The sequence below is a fragment of the Microcebus murinus genome, chromosome 1 (genome assembly GCF_040939455.1).
Source record: "Microcebus murinus isolate Inina chromosome 1, M.murinus_Inina_mat1.0, whole genome shotgun sequence".
Lineage (NCBI taxonomy): Eukaryota > Metazoa > Chordata > Mammalia > Primates > Cheirogaleidae > Microcebus > Microcebus murinus.
The window spans coordinates 1664896-1678545 of NC_134104.1; the positions used below are offsets into that span (position 1 = coordinate 1664896).

At 61.0% G+C, this 13650-nt stretch overlaps 1 protein-coding gene across 1 annotated transcript in view; it reads left to right on the forward strand.

Annotated features, from left to right (window-relative positions):
- Positions 1-13650, forward strand: part of TSPEAR (thrombospondin type laminin G domain and EAR repeats) — a 132206-nt gene that overhangs the window by 97206 nt on the left and 21350 nt on the right. The window contains exons 3-8 of the mRNA XM_075998908.1: positions 3353-3591; positions 6201-6291; positions 8042-8198; positions 8962-9093; positions 10056-10282; positions 12458-12644. Coding sequence (XP_075855023.1) covers positions 3353-3591; positions 6201-6291; positions 8042-8198; positions 8962-9093; positions 10056-10282; positions 12458-12644 — 1033 coding nt within the window. The remainder of the gene's footprint in view (positions 1-3352; positions 3592-6200; positions 6292-8041; positions 8199-8961; positions 9094-10055; positions 10283-12457; positions 12645-13650) is intronic.

Consider the following 13650-nt stretch of genomic DNA (forward strand, 5'->3'; position numbering starts at 1 on the left):
CCAGTGTCTCTGCTGTGGGTCACGTGGCCTCGACTTGAGCCTGTCAGCACCTCTCGGCTCCCAATAAACTCGCTGTGACTCCTGATTCTCTTCTCCTGTGATGCTGGTGGGGGTTGGGGACAGGGATTTGAGCAGACTGTGGCCTCCTTCTGCCAGGGACATTGCTAGGAATGAGTGACTCAACCCAGAAACCGCAGGGCAGTGTCCTCTCTCCTCTGGGGTCACAGGTGGGACTCCGGGGCTTGCCCAGGGAGGTGCAGCTCGGATGTGGACATGGTGGGGTGGAGACGCTCTCTGCGGATCAGCCCCTTCCTGGCCGAGTCCCTGCCCTCAGGGCTGGGCTCCCTCATGTTACCGGCCACCTCTGGAAGGAGTTTGAGTTCACTTCTTATTGGCATCCATTCGTCATACCCACGTTCTGAAAGTGCCCAGATGGGAGCGTTCCCTCCGGCGGGAGGTAAACTCAGCCTGCTGCCTCCCACCATGGAAACCAGACGGTCGGGTTGTCACCTCTGCTCCCGGAACAGCCAGGGGCATGTGACCCAAACTGGGACTAGTGGGCTTTTCTGAACTGGACATCAAAATGAATGTGCCAACCATAGGAGGCTCAGACTTCTTTAGAAAAACGTTTTATTGTTATGATCTGAAGTGCGAGAAAAGACCACCTTAGACTCCAAATTGAGTCAAATTGTGAGTCTTTGTTTACTGGCCAGGACTACTCGTGTCCTGCAGAGAGGGGGGCACAGAAAGTAGTGATGAGCTGGGGAAAACCGGCCCCTTATAATGGCAAAAAAACCACACTCTGAAAAAATTATCTAATTGTTCAAGCACAGTTACAGGGGGCTCACGCGACTAGAGGCACATAAGTGAGGGTGTTGTTTTTTTGCCTTTTACCATGTGCTTTCCTGATGGTGGGAGCCCCGGTCCGGCTTTGAGCCCCTGTGCCGAGACTTCTCTCGAAGCAAGCTATTTACAGAAGCAGACAGTGTCAGGCAGCCTGGGCACAGTGAAATTTTACAGTGTGCAGCTGGCAGGATATGCATTCAGTTACAAGTGGATTGTTTTGCTTTCTTCTTACAACAATCTAAGTTTCCCAGCACCCGAAAGGATATAAGCAACCAGAAGCTTTGGCCCTAACACCTATGGTCCCGAGGCCCTAACAGTATAGATTTTGGCCTACAGTTTTATGTGGGCAAAGACTTCTGTATATATATACATATACATATATATATATGCGTGTGTGTATGTGTGTATATATATGTGTGTGTGTGTGTATATATATGTGTGTGTGTGTATATGTATATACACACATACAGTTTGTCCCTTAACAGCAGGGATGCGTTCTGAGGAACGCAGCATCAGGCAAACATGACAGGTGCACTTGCACATACCTGGATGGCACAGCCTGCCACACACCTGGGCTGTGTGGTGTGGCCTGTCCCTCCTGGGCTACACACCTGTGCAGCCCATGACCTGTGCAGCCCAACGCGGGGGGCTGTTGTGACACATGTATGTACTTGTGTGTGTAAACATAGCAGAGGTACAGGACACGTGGTGTCACGGCTCCATGGGCCCCCACCAAGCGGGCAGTGAGCAAGGGCCCACACGCTGTGGCACACGACTGTACGTACCGCGTAACTGTCTCCTCTTCGCCGTGCCTTTAGGCCTAGTCCCTTCCAACTCTTTACCCTTGACCGGGCTAGGCTGGGAGCGAGCGGACTCTAGATTGCAAATAAATGTATTCAAGTGTGCATTCGCCCACGTAACTCGGGTTGGAAAGGCACTCACGGGATTTTGAGGTCTCAGTGGACAGTGTGTTTGTATTTATTTTTGTTTTTTTAAAATTATGGTAAAATAGACATTACACAGAATTTACCATCTGCATCGTGTGTGCAGGTGCACAGCCCGGGGCACAGAGCACGGCCGCCTCAACTTCATCCCTTCTCAAACCGGGCCCTGTCTGCATAGACGCTGAGGCCCCGCCCGGCCCAGCTGTCACCGTCAAGGCTGTGTCCTGCTGACCCGCCAGGGCCCTCTCGAGAGGGGATCCGGCAGGACGTGTCCTGCTGTGTCAGTCTCTTCCCTGCGGTGCAGCGTCCTTGTAGTTCACGTGGCCTCCCTGGGTGACACCCGCAGGGCCAGGTGTGGGGACTCACAACATGGCTGCGTCCCTTGCAGAGCACACCTGGGGCGGAGTTCCCATCGTGTGTTAACTCCGTGTTTCATTTTTTGAGGACCTGCCGCATTGGTTTGCACGGCGGCCGCAGGATTGACATTCCCACCGGCTTCTCTGCACCCTGGCCAACACCTGACCTTCTGTTCGTCACCGGAATGTGGGCTTCCAGGCGCCCAGTCCACAGCTGGGCCCGCCCACAGCTGGCCCCGCCCCTCGCCTCCGCCCCGCCCTCACCTAGCCAGCTTTCCTCACCACTCCTCCTGTTAGCCCCGCCCCTCAATCAGCCCCACCCCACTACTGGCCGCACCCCTCATGGCAGCCCCGCCCCTCACCTGTCCAGCCCTCCTCACCACCCCCTCTGTTAGCCCCGCCCTCACCTCAGCCCCGCCCCTCACCTGTCCAGCCCTCCTCACCACCCTGTTAGCCCCGCCCTCACCTCAGCCCCGCCCCTCACCTGTCCAGCCCTCCTCACCACCCCCTCTGTTAGCCCCGCCCTCACCTCAGCCCAGCCTCTCACCTTCTCAGTCCTCCTCACCACCTCCTCTGTTAGCCCCGCCCTCACCTCAGCCCAGCCCCTCATCTTCCCAGTCCTCCTCACCACCCCCTCTGTTAGCCCCGCCCTCACCTCAGCCCCGCCCCTCACCTGCCCAGTCTCCTCACCACCCTGTTAGCCCCGCCCTCACCTCAGCCCCGCCCCTCACCTGTCCAGCCCTCCTCACCACCCCCTCTGTTAGCCCCGCCCTCACCTCAGCCCCGCCCCTCACCTGTCCAGCCCTCCTCACCACCCCCTCTGTTAGTCCCGCCCTCACCTCAGCCCCGCCCCTCACCTGTCCAGCCCTTCTCACCACCTCCTCTGTTAGCCCCGCCCTCACCTGCCCATCCCACCTCATCACACCCTGTTAGCCCTGCCCCTCACATCAGCCCCGCCCATCATCTATCCCACCCTCACTGCCCCTCACCTCAGTCCCGCCCCTCACCTCAGCCCCACCCCTCACCTGCCCCACCCTCACCACCTCTCTGTTGGTCCCGCCCCTGGTTTCAGCTCCGCCCCTCCCCTCAGCCCCGCCCTCACCTGCCCAGCCCTCCTCATCACATGCTGTTAGCCCCGCCCCTCCGCAGCCCCGCCCCACTGTCGGCCCCGCCCCGCCGCCCCCTGACCCTGGCCGTCTCCCGCAGAAGAACGAGTACCTGCTGACGCTGGTGGCCGAGGAGAGGGACGCGCTGCTGCTCGGCCTGCGATACTCGCCCACGCAGCTGCACCTGCTGTTCCTCCACGAGAACGCGGCGGGCGCCTGGCAGATGCGCGTGTCCTTCCGCAGCGCGGCCCCCACGGACGGCCGGTGGCACACGCTGGTCCTCGCCGTGTCCGGAGCATCCTTCTCGCTCAGCACAGACTGCGGCGTCCCGCTGCACCTGTACGTACCTGGGCCGGGAGGGAGGGCTGGGTGCCGTGGTCGGGCTGCCCGCCTCGCGTGGCCGCGGGCCCAGGGGCCAGGCTGTCACCGCGCAGGTCACCGCGGGGTCCGGCTCAGGCTGGCCACCGCAGGGCCAGATGCCCCCGCTGTCCTCCGAGGGCCACCATGGGCTGGGCGAGGCTCGGGGACCTGGTGCAGCCAGGGCAGGGCACATGATGTGGGCTGGCGTGGACGCGGGGCAGAACCCAGAGGGGGCGTGTCACCTGGGGTCCCGGCCACAAGGCCATCCTGGCCAGTGGCTAAGAGATCCTCCCGCCCCGCCTGCAAGACACACAGGCCGCGTGCCACGGTCCAGACTGTAAATTTCCAGCACACCTGAGCCAACACCTGGGCATGGGTGGCTGAGAGCCCGGCAGGGGTGGCCATGCCAAGCCAGCTCCCCCCTGCGAGCTGCAGCCCGGACCGGGACCTGGCCAGTGCCGCACTGCGGGGCGCCCTGTGCCTCACTGGAGCCACTGCAGTGGGGGGACCCAGGATGGTAAAGAACTGGGGGGAGGGGAAACGAGCTGACAGGAGATGAGAAGGTAAATAGGTAAACATTCGCAAAACCCCACAGGAGTGTGCAAAATAATCCTTATTCTCGGTGGACACAACCGAGGGCCTGACTCACCCCCATCCTCGCTGCGCCTGGTGTCCCCAGTCCCACAGCGCGGCCGTCCGCTGGACCGCAGAGTCCCGGCCACCGTCCCGCCAGCCTGTGGTCACAGCACCGTACCTCCTACCGTGACCCCGTGGGGCCGGAGATTCATCCTTTGCAATCGCAAGTGGTTCAGTTCATATTAAATCTATTCTTATCCCAAATATGACTTCTCAAAGTCAGAACCCTCCTGTTCACTTGTTATGAAGCCTATTTCATGATAAAAAGAACCTTTACCTCGATACCCTTAAACACCTCGTCACACCCCTGCAACCCAGCACAGCCGGAGGGCTCACCCTGCTCTCCAGGGCCGAGGGCCCTGCTGTACTGGCCGCTGCGCTGCCCACAAGGAACCTGAGCCCTCGAGAGCCCCCCACCACCACGAGGAAGGTGGGGCTGGCCGGGCGCCAACGTCGCTGGCTTCTGGGTTGACCCCAGCATCGAGGAAGGACGACCCGGCAGCACCTGCGGCCGCACACACCTTGGCCTGGCCCGTGGGGAGAAAGGGAGCATTTAGGACCCGGAGCATGATGATTAGGAGTGTCCCCGAATGGTTTCAGGAGTGACTTCCTGGGGAAGACAGAGGGGAGTGAACCGTGGCACTCATTTGTCCAGGAGGAATGGGACGGGGACAGGGCTGTGGACCCGCAGGCTGAGGCCTGGCTGGTGGCAGCTCTGCGCTCCCAGCCCTGCAGGGACAGCCAGGCCTGCGTCCTCAGGCTCACTCTGCCCTTGGCTGGCCAGTCAGACTCAGCCCTGCCACCACCCGAGGCTCCCTGGAGAAATGCCTCCCACGGAGGGCCAGTGGCCACAGCGCTGTGGTGCAGGGGGGACGCAGGAGGCCGGGCCGAGGGGGGCAGCAGCCGGGGGCCGGGGCTGATTGTCGCCAAGGAAGGATTTAGGCACGTGGGTTCCAGGGGCCCTGCAGGCCGCCACGGAGAGTGTGGGCCAGGGCTCGGGGCGTGCCAGGAGCCTGGAGCCTACCAGAGGCCAAGCTGTGTGCAAAGGACAGGCCTTCTGGGACAGCAGGGCAGGAGTGACCTCACCATCATGGCCAGCTGCAGCCAGGCGGAAAGCTCCAGAAGGAGCAGGTGCTTTACAAGAGGACAGTGGCACCGTGGCCAAGAGGGGAGCCCTGAGGGCACCCTTGCTGTTTTGCCCAGGGTTCCAGCCACCCCATCCCCTCCCTCGGGTGCCCACCCGCCCCACCTCCGGAGTTCACCCTGCCCTCGCACGTCTAGATCACTCCTCTGCATGGGTCACCAGTGACCTCCCGCCCCGAAGCCGTCTGTCCACGTCCCCAGGCCGGGTGATGGGCCGGAGCTCAGCGGAGGGGCTGGAGGCCCTGTGCAGGGGGAAGCGTCTGCAGCTGAGCCCTGGGGTGCAGGAGAACAACCAGCGTCTAACCACACACGTCTGCAAAGGACCCTGGCCTGGGGTGAAGTGCTCCCCCACTGCCGTCCCCCTAGCACCTGTGGGTGCGACCTCACCTGGACACAGGGTCTCTGCAGATAGAATCAAGTCAAGGTGCGGTCACACCTGAGCAAGGAGTGTGCTGTCCCAGTACGGTCAGTGTCCCTGGAAGGGGGCGCAGGGAGCGGGCCGAGCAGACAGAGGCAGAGACTGGAGTGACCCAGCCACAAGGAACACCTGCAGCCACCAGAAGCTGCGGGACCCTCCTGTTGAGCCCTCAGAGGACACGTGGCCCTGCCACTCCTCGCCCTCAGCGTCCTGGCCTCCAACACCTGAGAGGATGAACGGTTGCCGTTCACACCTCCCCCATGTGGTGCTTCGTCACAGCAGCCCGGGACACCACGCACTTCTCACGAGGGGCTCGCACCCTTGCCCTCCATAGGTAAACAGGGTATGGCCTTCTCTCCTGTGGCCCTAAAACTGTCCCCCCATGTTTCAGAATGGCTGACGTCCCCTTCCCGGCCACCCTGTCAGTGGCAGGAGCTCGGTTCTTTGTTGGTAGCCGGAGGAGAAGCAAAGGCCTGTTCACAGTAAGTCAGCGCCGACAGGGCGCGGCTGTCCCCAGCATGCCATCTCGATGCTCTGGTGTGACAGAGTCTCACAGGTGCTAACTGGGAATGATGGGCACAAGGGCTGTGGGCTCTCTGCCACCGGGCCTTTGCACTTGCTGTTTCCTGCAGCCTCTTCCCTGTGACACCCACGGGCCCTGCCCAAGCGTCCTCTACTTTGAGGCTGGCCCCACCACTCCGAGATGCTGCTGAGCCAGCCCTGGGGGCCCTTCCCCCATTTTGACTTCTCGGTAGCACTGACCACCCTCAGACCAGCCCGGTGTCTGCCCGAGCCTGTCTCCTCACTAGAGTGTGGGGGGACCTCATTCCATGAGGGTGTGTGGCTTTTGCTCCCTGTGATGCTGTGCCCACAGCGGCTGGGACCATGCCTGACACATAGTAGGTGCCCTGTGAGTGTTTGCTGATGGCATGCTTGGATAGATGGTGGCCGAGGGAGGGATGGGTGGATGGATGGATGGACAGATGAATGAATGAACTGATGGATTGTTGGATGGATGGATAGTCAATAGGCAGATGGATGGATGGAAAGATGGATTGCTGGATGAATGGATGGATAGTCAATGGGCAGATGGATGGATGGACAGATGGATTGCTGGATGGATGGATGGATAGTCAATGGGCAGATGGATGGATGGACAGATGGATTGCTGGATGGATTGCTGGATGAATGGATGGATAGTCAATGGGCAGATGGATGGATGGACAGATGGATTGCTGGATGGATTGCTGGATGAATGGATGGATAGTCAATGGGCAGATGGATGGATGGACAGATGGATTGCTGGATGGATGGATGGATAGTCAATGGGCAGATGGATGGATGGACAGATGGATTGCTGGATGGATGGATGGATAGTCAATGGGCAGATGGATGAACGGACAGAAAGATGGATTGTTGGATAGATGGATGGACAGATGGCTAGATGGTTGATGGACAGATGGACAGATAGATGGATGGACAGATGGATTGCTGGATGGATGGATGGATAGTCAATGGGCAGATGGATGTATGGACAGATGCATTGTTGTTGGATGGATGGATGGATGGATGGATAGTCAATGGGCAGATGGATGGATGGACAGATGAACTATTGTTGGATGGATGGATGGATAGTCAATGGGCAGATGGATGGATGGACAGATGAACTATTGTTGGATGGATGGATGGATGGATGGATGGATGGATGGATGGATAGTCAATGGGCAGATGGATGGATGGACAGATGAACTATTGTTGGATGGATGGATGGATAGTCAATGGGCAGATGGATGAATGGACAGAAAGATGGATTGTTGGATGGATGGATGGACAGATGGCTAGATGGTTGATGGACAGATGGACAGATGGATGGATGGACAGATGCACAGATGGGTAGGTGGATGGAGTATTGTTGGATGGATGGATGGATGGATGACAGACGGATAGGTGGTTGATGGACAGATGGATGGATACACAGATGGGCAGGTGGATGGGAGGAGGAGTGGGTGGATGAGCATGTAGCCAGTCACTTTAAGTTAGCCCACACGAAACTCCCTTCTGTGGATTCCTTACCGCAGAAGGTGTACAGTTCTCCACCGTTGCGTCCAGGGGCCCCCTCCCCGAACCCGGCATGTAGACGCTGCTCTGCTGGCTCTGCAGAGGCTCGACTCCACCCACCCCTCCCTCCGTCCCTCCTGCAGCCGGTCTGAGGGACTGTCCCTCTCTCCGCAGGGCCTGGTGAGGCAGCTGGTCCTGCTGCCCGGCTCGGACGCCACCGCAAGGCTGTGTCCCAGCAGGAACGCCCCGCTGGCGGTGCTGGCCATCCCCGGGGCTCTGCAGGCCCTGCCGGGGAAGCCGGAAGACAACGAGGTGCTGCAGTATCCCTATGGTGAGCCGGTGAGGCCACCCGCCCCACACGAGGGCGGCGACAAGGCTCCCTCCCCTCCTGTCCCGCTGTGCAGTCTCTCCTCTCACGGCTGCACAACCACAGAGGACACCCGGGGCCCAACCGGGAGGCAGGCGGCGCCATCAGACAGGCCCCCACCATCCACCCTCCCCTGAGCACTCCGGGGCTGCCGTCCTGCCCGTCCTGGCCCCAGCACAGGGCAGGCCCTGCCAGCTTCGGGGAGCCTCCCTGCCCCTGAGCCTGCTCTGATGTCCACCGTGCCCTGCTCTGCCCCCCAGGGCAGCTGGGGCCGGCCCCACCACAGTCACGCACGGTCAGCTGCCCGGGCGGCCGACCTTGGACGCACACTTCTGCTTTCCACGCCCCCACCAGCTGGAGGTTCTCTTCCTCTCGGTGTGGAGTCGAGGCTGTTTGTTTAAAGCAAGCCCCTGCCGTGGAGACTCTGTCCCCCGCCACTGCACCCACACTGCTCTGCGGCCACCCCGAGGGAAGGTGAGGTCAGGGGTGGCAGAGCCCCTGGACCCTCGGCACGTGCAGGAACAACGAGGGGAGTCCCGCCTCCAGCACGCCGTCCCCACCATGTCACGCGCGGTCAGTGCACTCCTGCCGCTGCTGCAGGGCCATCCCTTGTGTCCAGATACCTGCAGGGTCCCTGGCGAAATCTGGGGTGCAGAGGCACAGGCAGGGCTGCGCCATTCTCCCCTGGCACTGACCTGGGACACTCACTGTCCCCGTCTCCCCTCAGAAACGGACCTGAAAGTGACGCTGGGGTCCCGGCCGCCATGCACCAAGGTGGAGGACGCCCAGTTCTGGTTTGACGCCAGCAGGAAGGGGCTGTATCTGTGTGTCGGCAACGAGTGGGTCTCCGTGTTAGCAGGTGAGGCGGGGCCCAGGGTCTCGGGACACGGGCGGTCCGTGACGCGGAACACACACGGGCAGCGCTGCCACGTCACGCCTAGGGGAGGGGGCTATGAGAGGGCAAAGGGCCACGGCCACCTCTAGGTGACCACATGCTTGGTTGTCCAGGTGGGGGCACTTCTGAGAGTGGGAGGGACCGCGGGTCACGACACCTGGGAGCAATGGCAGCTAGGACACTGTCCTCCCTGGCCCCGAGTGTCCTCCGCCGTGGCCTGTCCTGAGAGCCGGAGTCACGCAGGACAGAAGCCACCCCTAGGCAGTCACGAGCTTGTGCAATTTGGAAACGCAAGGCCTCCTGGCCAGGACACGGCGGCAGGGTGGAAACCTCTCGGGACCCCTTCCCAAACCACAGGAAGGGGTCGTGGGCGCGGCGGGTGGACAGGGCTTCCCGCAGTGACCCTTCCTCCGCCCCCACCTCCCCGCCCGGGAGAGCAGGGGCGAGACCCAGGAATCTGGGAGGGCCACGTTTTCCAGCATGCCCTCTCCACAGCCCGTCCCCAGCCGCGGGGAGGTGAGCACAGGTCGAGGGACGCCGCTCCAGCCTGGCGTCCGCGGGGGACAGGATGGGGCGGTTCCAGCCGGGCACCCGCCGGCCGCTGGCTCTGCTCTGTCCTGCCGTATCCAAGGCACACGTGCACAGAGCAGGGAGCCGTGGGAAGCTGTCGTGAGGACGGGATGTCTCGCCTTCTTGTTGTTAGTGTCACGGGGGTGGTGCAGACCACGAAGCCCCCGCAGACACGGGCGGCTCCCCCACACAGGCTGCTCGGGAAGGGCGAAAGGAGGCTCCAGGGAAACCGCTGTCGTGGAAACACACACCTGAGGCTGAGGCTTTGGGGGTCCCTGGGGGTCGCACTCCCAGCGATCGGCGGGTCGGGCTTCTGTCCCCGGCCGTGTTAACGGGTCACACCGTGTCTGTCGCAGCCAGAGAGAGACTAGACTACGTGCAGCAGCACCAGGACCTGTTCACCAGCTCGGAGACCCTGGGCATCGAGGTGTTCCGCATCCCCGGGGTGGGGCTCTTCGCGGCCACGGCCAACCGGAAGGCCACGTCCGCCATCTACAAGTGGACGGACGGCAAGTTCGCCTCCTTCCAGAGCCTCCGCACGCACCAGGCCCAGTCCTGGCGGCACTTCACCATCGGCAGAAAGGCAAGTGTGCGTGCCGGGACCGCCCCGTCCTTTCCAGGCCGGGGAAACCCGGAGTCCAGCGGCCGGGGCTCCTCCTGCATGCAGGTCGAATGTTTCTCGTGGTGCCAAGCCCTCGTTCGGGTTGCAGAAGGCTCTCAGACTCTCCCGTGTCAGCTGCGGCCCTAAACCCGGAGCGTGACGCTGAGACGGTCTGCAGGCTCCCGCCAAGCAGAAGACTACTTGGTTGTCTCCAAGCTGCGGGCCAGCTCTGCGCAGACCCATCCCTAGCACATTTAAAGCCGGCGGAGCACATTTACTCGAGCCAACCAACGATGCAGAAGTCATTTCAGAAGGAAAATAGAAGATCTACGTTCCGGATCCTTCCTCTGCTCACTTCACAAACACTCAGCCCGTGCCATGTCTAGGCGGCCGGCTGGGCCGGGGCGGGGCGGGTGGCTGCTTCCAGCCGGGCCAGTCGGAGCACGGTGCTGGTGCCGCGGGGCCGGGTCTGAGGGAGGCGCTGGCCTTGCCCTGCAGGGGAAGAGCAGATTTTCTGCAGGGCTGGACTCTAGACGGCAGGGTGCTAGAGACGCCTCGTGAACGTCCCCCAAACAGTCCCTCACGCGAGAAAGGTGTGTGAGGACAGCCAGGCTCTCACTCGACGCCAGACACACCCCTGCTTCTGCCGCTTGCGCCCGCCACGGCCCCGGCTGCGCCCACGTCCAGTGTCACGGATGAACCACTTTTTTTTGGTGGGGAGGGATTGTTGACATTTTAAAGTTTTTATTTTATTTTTTATTTTTTTTGAGACAGTCTGACTCCGTTGCCTGGGCTACAGTGGCCGTGGCGTCAGCCTAGCTCACAGCAACCTCAAACTCCTGGGCTCAAGCGATCCTCCCGCCTCAGCCTCCCGAGTAGCTGGGACTACAGGCATGCGCCACCATGCCCGGCTAATTTTTCTATTTTTAGTAGAGGTGGGGTCTCACTCTTGGCTCAGGCTAGTGTCGAACTCCTGACCTCAAGTGAGCCTCCCGCCTCAGCCTCCCAAGTAGCTGGGAGTACAGGTGTGAGCCACCATGCCCAGCTAATCTTTTTATTATGCTTTTGTTGAGATGGGGTCTTGTTATGTTGCCCAGGCTGCTCTTGAACTCCTAGGCTCAGGTGATCCTCCTGCCTTGGCCTCCCAAAGTGTTGGGATTTTAGGCGTGAGCCACCGTGCCTGGCCAGTTTTTATTTTTTCATTATAAAAAATGCTAACTTTACATCAAAGAAAAATTGGGAAATTCAGAAAAACAAAGAGGAAAATATTGGTCTCATCCTCTGAGCAAACACATGGTTCCACCTGCCTGTGCACATTGTGCATGAACCAGGCACCGGGCTGTCCTGTGTCATCACACGGCTGCCACGGTGAGCCCCGGCCAGGTCACATGGCTGCACTGTTACGTGGTTTGGCACCTTGGCACGGCGAGGAGAGCAGGTCATTAAAGGTTTTTTGTACTCATCACACCACGAGAACATTTTTGTGCATGAAGCATTTGGCGAGTTTGGAAATTTTTTGTTTTCTGTCGTTTCGTGCCTTTAGGTAGTGACAGAAGTAGGAATAATGGGCTAAGGTACACAGATGTTTTTATTTTTTATTTTATTATTTATTTATTTTTGAGACAGGGTCTCACTTTGTTGCCCAGGCTAGAGTGAGTGCTGTGGCGTCAGCCTAGCTCACAGCAACCTCAATCTCCTGGGCTCAAGCAATCCTCCTGCCTCAGCCTCCCGAGTAGCTGGGACTACAGGCATGTGCCACCATGCCCGGCTCATGTTTTCTATATATATTAGTTGGCCAATTAATTTCTTTCTATTTATAGTTTAGATGGGGTCTTGCTCTTGCTCAGGCTGGTTTTGAACTCCTGACCTCCAGCAATCTGCCTGCCTCAGCCTCCCAGGGTGCTAGGATTATAGGCATGAGCCACTGTGCCTGGCTCACAGATGTTTTTAAAGGACGTCATGGCCAGATCTAGGAGCCGCCACCAGCTCCCCGCCTCCCCCCGCTGTGGCCAGTGCCGTAGGGCGGGCTCTGCCCAGCCTGGCCCTGCGCCACCAGGATGGAGCTCGGACTTGCAGGGGGACGGTGACGCTCATGTGCACACATGCCCCGGCTGCGCCCCGGCCCCCGAGCGAGCCGCCCTGCTCTCTCCCTTTCAGATCTTCCTGGCTGTGGCCAACTTCGAGCCGAACGAGAAGGGCCAGGAGTTCTCCGTCATCTACAAGTGGAGCCACAGGAAGCTGAAGTTCGCCCCGTACCAGAGGATCGCCACCCACAGCGCCCGGGACTGGGAGGCCTTCGAGGTGCACGGGGAGCACTTCCTGGCGGTGGCCAACCACCGGGAAGGTAGGGCAGGTGCGGCCTGTGACCCGGCAGGAAGCCATTCCGGGGCGCGGTGGGCCTGGGTGCAGGGTGAATTTTCGTCTCACTGAAAACACCGAGTCACAGCCGGCCCGCGTCCTGGGCTCAGCCTACAGCTGTGTGCACGGGAGGACACACTCGGCTCGGCACCCTGCCCCCGGCTGTCACCTGTCTGGGGAGGAAGGTGTCGGGCTGTCCCGCGTGGGACCTGCCTGCAGGGGAGCTGCCACGGAAATGTGGCCCCGAGTCCTGGCAGGCTCTGCAGGCTGGTGTCCCCTCCCTGAGTCTGGCCCACACCGCAAGAAGGTTGGGGACCCGAGCAGCCGGCAGGGCCGTCTCAGGAGTGCTGGCACGGACGGGCGCTGGTGGGCAGAGAGGGACGTGGGGCTGGAGAAGTTGTCGACGACTTGTTTCCCTGAGAACACACTCAGCACGCCGGCGGGCAGGGGGTGCGGGCCCAGGAGTGCTGGACGCCTGGTGCCGGGTCAGACCACTGCCCCCAGTGGCCACCAGCCAGTCCTTCCCATTCTGAGGCCCGGGGACTATATTGGGTCTGAGGTTGCAGCCGCCCCCACCCCACCCGGCGGGGGTACCTCTGACTGCGGCTCAGCCCTGGCTTGCATGCACAGCCCCCAGTCAGGCCAGAAACCAGCGCACCCCACGGGAGGACCCCTGCAGGGAGGACCCCCTCGGAGCACCGTGGGAACAGCGTGTAGGGGGGCTGACCTGGGGAGAGGGCAAGAGGCAAGGGGACCTGGGAGGGTGGCAGTATGGCAGGGGACACAGCGGGGTCCCAGCTGCATTGCACCAGCAGGCCACAGTGGGGTGTGGAACCATCCAAAAGGTGCAGGTGTGCTGAGAGAGTTCACTCGGGAGTGCGCTATGAAGGCCCAGGGATGGGGGTCCCGTGGGAGGCTGGGTGGGGGGTGAGAGGGTGGAGCTCAGGGTGGGCATGAGGGGGCATGACAAGGCATGTCCCGGGCGGCGTGCA